Source organism: Petaurus breviceps, unplaced genomic scaffold (assembly GCF_028583685.1).
Source record: "Petaurus breviceps papuanus isolate PSGF00001 unplaced genomic scaffold, PetGlider_PUasm1.0 208, whole genome shotgun sequence".
NCBI lineage: Eukaryota > Metazoa > Chordata > Mammalia > Diprotodontia > Petauridae > Petaurus > Petaurus breviceps.
In genome coordinates, this window is record NW_027185852.1 from 11241660 (window position 1) to 11252459 (window position 10800).

Here is a 10800-nt window from a genome sequence, read left to right on the forward strand (position 1 = left end):
ACTCACTCACTCACTCCAGCAGTCCAAGTCATGACTAGAACAAAGGTGGAATAAGTGAAAAATCCCATCTTGCATCATTATTATCACCACAGTCATGACATTTGTTAAAGTTCCACAATGTTATAAGCCAAGACAGAGATGACAGACTTGTCCTTTAATGAGTTTACAATCCCTCTGGGGAAGTGCAGGATCAGAGTAGTTCAGAGTTAAGAGGGACTTGGTGGCAACTGAGTTCCACTCACAGCTGACCATGAATCCTCTCTACAACAGACCAGAATTCAGCCTTTGCTTGAATGACCAATATATGTCTGGGGAGGGAGGGGGACCCATCCACTTAGAGATAACTTGAATTATGACCAGGTTTTTCCTTCAATCAAACCTATATCTTCCTCTGCAACTTAGGTCAAATATTTCCTTCTAGCTCAAACACTTAGGGTCAAAAAAGCTCAAGTCTGCCCTCTTCCACGTTCCATCTCTTCAAGTATGTGAATACAATTATTGTGTCCCTTCCCCTCCCCCAATTTCCAGACCAAACATCCTTGACCTTCAACTGATTGTCATATGAATGAAGCAAGAACCCAAGATTCTTTATCATCACGTCTGCTTGATTTTGGACAATCCAATGTCTTTCTTAAAATGTCATGTCCAGAAACGATCACCAAATTCCAGATTTAATCTGGAGTGCAGTGGGGCTATCCTCCCCTATTCCTGAGTACTATGGTTCTCTTAATGAAGGTTAAGACTTAGCACATGGCACATTTCTCACTCTCACTGAGGAAACCAGTGGGTGGAGCAGAGAAAAGTCTGAACCAAAGAATCAGGAAAGTCCAAGCTCTCATATTGCCCAAGACACTAACTACTCTCTTCCAGTCCCCCTTAATGCCAATGGCTCCTTTCTGTTGATTATTTCCAGTTTATCTTGTCTAGGCCTTGTTTATACAGAATTGTTTACACGTTGTCTCTGCCATTAGACTGAGGACTCCTGGAGAGCAGGGGCTATGTTTTATCTTTCCCTAGTACCTGGCACACAGTAGGTATTTAACAAATGTTTGTTGACTGACTGGACAAGTCATTGACCCTGGAAACATTACTTTACCTCTTCTCTGCCTCAATTTCTTCTTCTGTAAAATGAGGGTTATAATAGCACCTATTTAAGGTTGTTGTGATGGTCAAATAACATAATCTGGGTAAAGCACCTGGTAAAAATATTTCCGTATCTATGTATATTATATGTATAATACACACATATATATATATATATATATAACATGCACACATTTATATCATTGCATAAATTTGTAAACCATATATACATACATATATAATTACATAAATGTTAACTATTATCATCATCATCACTATTATAAACCACTGAGTTTGTATTCCACTGAAACTCCCAAATCTTTCTCCAGTGACCTGCTAAATGGCCCCACTTCCCCCGTCTTGTCCGTGTGGAGCTGATTTCTGAGCCAACACATAATACTTTCCCCTTATCCCTAAAAATTTCCATCTCAGCTTCAACAGAAAGATCTAGCTTGGCAAGATCCTTTGGAGCCCGCTTCAGTCTTTAAATTCATAATGAGCCTGTGACTCCCCCCACCCCCCACACACACACTCCCTCCCTCTCTCAGTACTAGATTGCTATGTAGGCCTGTGGTCCATTCATTCTCCTATCATGTCACTGACTCTTCCTGAGTTTGTGGTCCATCAAACCAACACAGAACCTATCGGTGATACATGACCACAGAAGGCAGCTTATGACCAGTAATGGATACAACCTAAAAGTTTAACAATTGAGTCCAAAAAAGAGAGGACTCAGTCTCTATTCAATGCCTCCCTCAGTCTCCAGAAACATGACCACAGCCCGACTGTCCTGGCTAGCATAAGCCCAGACCTTTAGAACCAGAAGGGACCTTGGAGAACATGTAGTAATCCAACACCTTCATTGGATAGAGGAAGGAACTGAAGCCCAAAAAGGCAGATGGGAACTGACTTGCCCAAGGTCACCCAGAGAGGAAGAGGTGGGATTGATTCTGTGCAACCCAAGTCCTATCTGTCCAAACACCAATGTTCCTTTCTCTCCTACACCATGCTGCCCGTCATCATGGCCATCAAGTCTTTTGCTCCTTTGTAGTCACCAACTTATAGAACCCTCATTGCTTGTGTGTTCTTCCAGAGAGAATGTGGTGCATTCCAAATCATCCCAGGTTGTTACCAGAAGAGTTCTGATGGAGTTAGAAGGATTGGGTCAATGGCAAGAGATGAACTACAGCTTCAAGTCAATAAGCATGTAGTGATTACAATGTCCCTGGCACACAGGGAAAGAAAGACAATGCTAAAAACAGTCCCTGCTCACTCTCTTTTGTTCTAGGCTCATGATGCAGGACAAGTCAGCACCCTGGAGGCCATCTATTACAAACACCTCATTTTTACAGATGAAGAAACTGAGACCCAATAAGTTAGGTAACTTGCCCACGGTCACACCCAGGGAGTAGAGTTGGAAGAACAGGGATTTGGAGGAACTTCTAAGGTCCCTATATTAATCACCCCATTTTGGTTGAAAAATAAAAGCAACGAATTTGGAGTCAGGAGACCTCACTTAGAGCCCAGGAGACCTCACTTAGAGCCCAGGACTCTGTTAGGAACTTGTTATGCACCTTGAACCAGCCAATTCCTGGGTCTGGGTTTCTTTCTAAAATGAAAGATGGCTCCAGATGACCCCTCAACCTCTCCGTTCCCTTACGGCTCGAACATTCTACCAGTCAAGGGAGATGATGACAGTTCCCACTTCAGTGTAAGAGGTGTTTCCAGCACTCCCATGTTACAGTCCCACTTTTCTTTGGTACTGAGCATGGAAAAGTGAGAATTAAACCTCCTGCGTATTAAGGAAGAAAGGGGGTACAGCATAGAGGCAATCAATGTAGCTCTAGCTGATTCTACAGGTCACAGCCCCACCTCCCCCTAAAAAATGCCTTGCTCCCAACTTCAAACATGGCTGGCATAGTCAAGCATGTAAGTAGAGGGCTCCAGGCTAGTAGGGAGAGGCATCACTAGATGTGGGACCAGGGATGAGCACAGAAGGGAGGAATAGGAAGCCTTGAAAATAAAAAAAAAAAAAAGAAGGAAATGGTATATAGATCTATTAAGACAGACTATTTTAAGGTTTTATTTTGTTTTTCCTTGGGTTCATTTTCACTATTCTCAATTCAAAATTGTTCCACTCATGAACAATTTGATTCTACCCCGTTGGAGATTCCATTTCACAGGAGCTGAGGATTTTCATTAATGCCAAGTGTGCTGGATGCATATGACAATAACCATGGTTCTTATAAATGCCAATGGATGACTGTTGCTAAAATCTCTCCTCTTTGGTCCAAGACAGAAAGAAATCTTAAAGATCTATATAAATCTTATCTTAGGGGTGGGGGTAATGTCATACCACATACCACATAGAGGCTGTGTATTGAAACCAATCTAACAATGTTGCCCTAAATATCTGGCCTACTGGGCTACCTGTGTTCCAGAAACTCACCAGCAATTAGCCTGACTGTTCTATCGTGGCCAGTAGGGTTTATGACGATAGGGAGAACAATTAGGAAGGCCAGATTGTACTCCTAACAAGAATCACCGAAGTTAAAGTGACCTATTCCCTGTTCCTCATATGTAGCATCCCATCTCCCCTTTCCAGGTCTTTGCACACACTGGACTCCAGACGTGACATGCCTTCCCTCCTTGCTCCTGCCTCTTATAATCAATCACTGTTGCCCTTCCAGCTGCTCAGCTCAGAGACAGAGCCGATTGTTTCATGAGCCCTTTCCTTTTTCTCCCCAGCTGTTGGTGCTTCATCCTAAAATCAGTACAGATTCATTTTACATTTCCTTATACAATCAATCAATCAATAATGCTAGGGATACAGAAGCAAAAAGCAGTCCATCTCCCCTGATAGAATAGTAGCTCCCAAGAGGGGAGGGAATTTTATTTTTGCCTCTGTATGCCTGACACCCTTGACCCACATGACTGTGCAATCCTGGGCAGGTCACTTAACCCCTCTGTGCTCTAATACACTCCCTAAAAACAGAAGCTGCAGAGCAGCCCCAACCCTCACTGGTGGGGGTAGTTTCCTCATCCTGTGACATCCCAGGTCTGGTCCCTATCTCTATTCCAGCACAGTGCCAAACTGAGAGTAGTTACTTAGGAAATGCTTGCTGATTGACTTTTGCCCAGGTCTATTCTCCAAGACTCGAGTATGAGCTCCTTCTAGGCAGGACCACCCCTCCTGGTGGCACCTAGCATGCTATGAGAGTCAGAAGGAGCTTTACACATCCTCTAGCCCAGGCCCCTCATTTTAGGAAAGAAGAAGCTAAGGCTCCCGGGGAAGGGCCTTGCCCCCGTTACATACTATGCCACATCTTGACCTGGGTGTATGGTAGGTACATCCCAAGTGGAGCTCGTTAGCCTTCCCTCAAGCCCTCCCCTACTTCCAGACACCCTTATTATCATGGAGGGTGACACGGTCCTCCCAGACACCCAGATCATCCTCAACTACTCCCTCAGCCAATCTAAGGCCCATTGCTCACCTTCAACACCACCCCCCAGCACCGAGGTGCAAGGGCTCAGCACCTTAAGCCTCTATTATTGCAACAGCCCCTTCCAGTCCGTTCTCCACTCAGCTATCAAAGGGATCTTCCCAAGTACAGTTCTGACCACGTGACACAGTCCTGCCCCCCCCCCCAACACACACTCACTTAATAAGTTGTAGTGGCCTCGAATAAATCTAATTCACTAACAAGTCGAGACATCACCCCGCGAAGCCATTGGTTCTCTCAGAAAACCAAGGACTAACAACAATGCCCCCTATAACTTCCAAGATGAATTATAAAATTCCTCTGTTTTGATCCTCTCTCCCCACCCCCACCACTACACCCACTTGTCCACTCTTCTTACACCATACACCCCTCCACACACACACCCCTCCTCCCTCCCTCCTTCTCTCATCTCTCTGTCTGTCTCTCTCTCCCTCTCCCTCTCCCTCTCTCTGTCTTTGATATACCTCCAACAAGATAATCCAATCCATCTCTGGCCTCTGAGAAATTTTTCTGACTTTCTCTTATGCCTGGAATTCTCTCCCTCCTCATCTCTGACTTCATTGACTTCCTTCAAGTTCCAATTAAAATACTGGATGTCTACACAGGGGTTGGCAAGCATGCCCTCTGGTCTGATTTTTTGCATGGTCTGGGAGCTAAGAATGGTTTTTACAGTAAAGGTCCATTCTTACAGGGCTTAGTTCACTGACCCCTGGGTCGACTCCAAGAGCCATCTTTCCCAATCCTTAATTCTAGAGTCTTCCTTCCATTGATTATCTCCAATTTATCTTGCCTGTAGCTTGTCTCCCCCATTAGTCTGCAAATTCCTTGACAATAGGAAATATCTTGTCTTTTGGCACACAGGAGGCACTTAATAAATGATTACTGAATGACTAACAAAGCTAAGGAGTGAAGGGATCTGGCTGGGCTTTGAAGCCAGGGGCCTCTGACACCATATTCACTCCTCACCACACTCTGCTACAACATGCCCAACACTGCTCATCCCAGCCACCACCAGAGCTTCTTAGCACAGTGCTAGGCACCTCACTAAGGCCAAATGTAGATCACTCTTTGGCTAATCATTTTATTGAGTGAAAAAAAATGAATACAAAAGGATTTCCTCACCATTTACCACGCACTGGTCACTGCTCTGTGCAGGGGCTACAAAAACAAGCTGGTCAGAACCTTGCACTATCTGTTGTATTGCACTAATTAGTTTTTCATGAGATACAACCCCAGCTTCAATAGTTACTAGCTGTGGGACCTTGGGTAAGTCACTTTACCTCTGAGTTTTCTTGAAAGTGAAAGAAGATTGGATTGGAATTTTCGAATGCCTTTGTTGGAAGGACCTTCAGTGGCTATCTACTCAAACTGCCCACTCCTCGCTCTCCCCCCCCCCAAAAAAAGGAATGCCTTCTATAACATGCCTTGTTGTTTAGTTGTGTCCAACTCTCCATGACCCCATTTGGGGTTCTCTTGACAAAGATACCGGAGTGGTTTGCCATTTCCTTCTCCAGTTCATTTTACATATGAGGAAACTGAGGCAAACAGGGTTAAGTGACTTACCCACAGTCATACAGCTAGTGTCTGATGCTGATTTGAACTCAAGACTATGAGTCTTCTTGACTCCAGGCCCAGCACTCTATGAAACATGGCACCACCTAGCTGCCCTTCTAGCAAGTGGTCAGCCAGGATTTGCCTGAAGAGCACCCATGAGGGGTGATGCTCCTGGGCAGCTCTTTCCCCTTTCCAAGAGCACTTTGGGTTCCATGGTCTTCCAGTTCAATGACTGAATGTCCATCTAGTTTCTCCAATAAGATCCCAAGCTCCTTGAAGGCAACAACTGTAACTCCGGCTTCTTGCTAAGTAAGCCTGCACAGTAGGTGCTTACTAAATATTAAAGACATTGAATGAATGAAGAAAGAGCTCCAGGTCTCACCGCCGTGTAGAGTAAGAGAATTATGCTGGTGCTGTCCTCCAGAGGTTACCTTCAACCTGCTCTGTGCAAAACTTGTTTATACAGAATTTTGGATTTGTCTGTTTTGTTAGCTTGTGAGTTCCCAGAGGATAAAAGTTGGGTTTTGCCTTTCCTTTCATCTCTAGCAGGGCCTATTACAGTGCCTGGAGGGTACATTGATGAGCTTGTTCCATGTTTTTCAGTTGTGTCAACTGGTTTTCTTGGCAAAGATTCAGCTCATTTTACAGAAGGGGAAACTGAGGCAAAGTGGGCAAAGTAACTTGCCCAGGATCACACAGCTAGATCACACATATCTGAGGTTGGATATGAACTCAGGTCTTCCTGACTCCAGGCTCAGCAATCTATCCCCTGCCTACCTAGCAGCACACAGGGTACATAGTAAATAATGTCTGTGGACTTGTCTCCCAAGAAGACAGAGAGAGATGAGAAGACATCACCATGCCCCATTCCTTTGCAGAGGAAGAGATTCCACAAATGTGGAATATTACATATAATATCAGATATTTTTCCATTTATTGATCAAGTTTTCCTAAATTTCTAATCTTTTGTTGTTGTTGTTGTTGCTGTTGTTTAATTCTTTATTAAAGGGCTGGATCTCTGGGAGGGAGGAGAGGAAGGGACACAGGAAGAAACTAGATAATGTAAGACAAAAAATATCATTTTTAAAAATTTAAATTGAATACATGCTTGTTGGTTGGTTGACTGTGAGATCATCAAAGACCAGAAAAAAATCTTGGAGAGATCATTCATTCTCAGTCACCCTTTTAATAAGGAAACTGAGACCCAGGGGTGCTTGCCCATGGCCAGTCCTTTCCAGATCTCTGGTTTGGGGTTTGATGTTCCTGAGAGTTTGGGAGGCCCTCCCTCCCATCCCCCCCCTCCCATCCCCCCCTCCCATCCCCCCCCTCCCATCCCCCCTCCCCCCCCCTCCCCCCCCCCCCCAGCCTTGAAGGGAGACTTGGATCAGGTTTTTGGCTTTATCCCCCAGCCTATCATTAGACAGTGTCTCTTGCTACCTAAGCAGCTCCACTCAATGACAGCTTCCTCAGGGCAATGGAGATGGGTAAGAGCAATTCATTTCAAAGAATTTTATTTCTAACCCTTTTTCTAAACAGGGAATGCAATGAACATACCAGGCTCATCGGGAAAACCTAGATCTCAAGTCTTATGGAAAATGGCTTCTCCAACTGTCTGACTCCATCATCGAGCATAAGGAACATGTCCTAAGAAAGCATGGTACAGAGAGAGTCTCTGGTTTGTGTTTTTCTAAAACCTGCCCCTCTCAATGGTCTAACTTCGTTATTAGCACCCTTAACCTTCTTCCTCTGCTGATGCTCCAAACACAACAGGAAAAAAAGCCAGGTCTATGGGGGTGGGGGGGGCAGTTTTGTTCAGGAAATTTTTAATTACAATTTTTAAAATTCCAAATTCAATCAAGGACTAGCTTAGCAGCAAAAGCCATTTAAATGCAAATTGACTTCAAAGGAAACTGATAACATAAAGTTTGGTAAAAACCCCACAAGATCTTTCCAATGCCAAGATGATGTCTATCAAGAAACAAGGCCCACCCTCCTAGCCTTACCAAACTATCCACCTGAAATATGGCACCTAGAAAGCCAGAGAAGATTCCATCCATAGGCATCCATATCAGACGAATCATAAGCAAGGCACAGACATGTCCTGGGCAAACCAGCCTTCTGGAAGCTGTCACAAAGCTCCACAATGTAAGTAACCAAAGCCACATGATTCTGAAGTCCATGTACAAATTCCACTATGGGGGGGAGGGGAATGCCAGCATTGGAAAATGGCATTAGACAAGGGAAAAGTACTTGTCTCCCAAACACTCTGGGAAGAAAGCAAGTGGCCTACCTATCCTGAAAGCCCAGAGACTTGTCTCACAAATAAAGCAGAGGGGGCCACTCCAGGACAAAGGCCAAGCCCCAGGAGGCCAGTTAGCACAAAGACTTCCCAAATGTGCTAGAATGAAGCCGGTTTGGAGGAGATAAAAAGCCATTTGGACCCAGACCCTATGGATTTTTGTTAAGGGTCTCCTTTTCAATGGCAAAGGCTTTTAAAACTACATTTGCTTCTGATCCCTACCTGAATTACAATGTGTCAGGATCTGATTTCACCTTTTGTCTGCTGAGGAGTGAGAAGTGCCCGCTGCAATCAGCTTCTCCAGAGACAAGTCCCAGCCAGCCAAAGGGAGTAGCCAGCAGCCCCCACATCTCCAGGGGCCCCCATTCTTCGAGGTGTAAAATAGCTTTCGAATCACCACTCCAGGTTCTGGGGGCATTGTTAACGGGGGACACTGTTGTGCAGGAAGACCGGTTGGTTCTTTGGCCTGAAATATTTTCCACCCAAATATTTATTGTACACAACAGGTCTTTTCCCCCCTGTTTTTAAACTCGCTTCCTCATAAAATTCCTTCATACTCAAGAACTTGGCCTGTCTCCGGCCAAAATCAAACGGTGCATCGGTGTAGAAAATGCAAACCGATTCTGAATCAGAAAGCCCTGCATCCCGGCTCTGCCAACTGTTAGACAAAAACAGGGGACTTGGGAAGGGGCTCACGGGATATTTATTCAGTTCTGCGTATGCTGGGCTTTGCAAATCCAGCCAAATTTACCTTTTCAACCACCCCTTCCCTTTCGGCATTCTTCCTCCACTCCCCCTTGAAAAAGTAAACCTCACTTGTCTTTGATTCAAGTTTAAAAGTCTGAAAATTGGCCTCAAGAAATGTGCTCTCCCCAAGGGGTGGAGAGAAAAAGGGAGGAGAAATCCTGTGGAAACCTGAGTCCCCAAATGATTCCAAACATCTCTCCCAGTGGGAGGTGCAGGCAAGAAATGAAATCAGAGACCTCCACCTAGGAGAGGAGAGCATTCCAGTAAACTCAGCCTGCCTCGGAAGGGCCCATTATTATTCTTAATGCTATGATTGTTGTCATTAATAACACATTACCGAACCGGCTGCACAGTATCCGATGGTTTGCAGCTAAAATGAATCTGAGCTTTCCCTTATTAACACAGACTGGGCCTCCCTGGCTAAGTACAAGAAAATAACCTCACCTAAGAGACGATAGCGATCTCGCAACTGGATTAGACTCATTATCTACTACGAAGCCACCACTACCATCACCATAATCAACAAACACAAGCAATTAGTCTGCAAAGTCCTCTTCCTCTCCTGAGTCAGAGGGAAGGAGGTCAACAGTCTGGGGTGAGTGAGAATCGGTCCTCACTCCGCCCAAACTACCCAAACAAAAACAAAATCCAAGTCACATCCTACACCCCGAGCTCAGCCCACAGCTCACCAAGGAAAGACTACATCCCAGCCCACAAGACTGGAAGCTAGAGCCTCCAGTGTCCCGGGCAAGGGATTAGCAAAACCCCCAGCTCCTTCCCTGATAGAGGGCTGGGAGACAGAGGTGCAGAAACCAGCTGCCCCCACCACTTACCAGCACACCTCTCTGGGCATTCTCCCAAATCCCAAGCAATCTTGCCCCCAGAGATCAGAATGCCAGGAGTGTTGGGGGGGGGGGGGAAGTGTGGGGGCCCGTGGGGCCTCCTGAGGGGGGAAAGGAAGGGGGGCCGGGCTGCCCCGGGGTCGAGAAGACAAAGGAGAACTCGGAGTTTGCAGGAGAGTGAATGGGGAATAACTTTGTAGGGAGTTGGGGAGAGGGCTAACGAGACGGGGATGCGGAGCAAGGGGAGAAGTGTGCATGGCAAGGAGGGCTGTGCGAAGGGCAGAGAGGGCTTTGCTCGAAGAAGAAGGCTGGAGAGTTGGGGCGTGCGGTAGGAGAGAGGCGGGCGAGCAGCCTACCTGCATGGTGACGACCCCCAGCTCCTCGGCGGCTAACCTCCGCATCTGGCTGGCCAGCACTTGCGCTTCATCCAGGATGGAGAAGTCGGCGTCGGCCGCGCCGCCCAGCCGCCACAGCAGGGCCAGGCAGAGCAGCCAGAGCGGCGGCGGCGGCCCCCTGCCCCGGCCCCGGGCTCGGCCCCCGGCCCCGGCCCTGGAGGGCGCACCGCGGGCCCGGCCCGGGCAGCAGCAGCAGCAGTAGCCGCCGCCGGCGGCCAGCGGGGCCATGCTGGGCTGCCTCCCCCGGCTCACGGCTCCCGCTTCAGGAATGGAGCGGACGTGGGCTGGGCTAGCGGAGTGGAGGGGACGCCCGGGTCCTGCTCGGCTCTCACTCCGTACTCCCAGCGAAAGTTTGTGCGGGCCACTTCCCGGCGCCC

At 46.8% G+C, this 10800-nt stretch overlaps 1 protein-coding gene across 1 annotated transcript in view; it reads right to left on the bottom strand.

Moving 5' to 3' along the window:
* The window catches only part of LOC138165266 (VWFA and cache domain-containing protein 1), a 244373-nt gene extending 233840 nt beyond the window's left edge, over window positions 1-10533 (bottom strand). Inside the window, exon 1 of the mRNA XM_069093410.1 lies at window positions 10385-10533. Within this exon, the coding sequence (XP_068949511.1) occupies window positions 10385-10429 (45 nt within the window). The 5' untranslated portion in view covers window positions 10430-10533. The remainder of the gene's footprint in view (window positions 1-10384) is intronic.
* Between the last annotated feature and the right edge of the window lie 267 nt (window positions 10534-10800).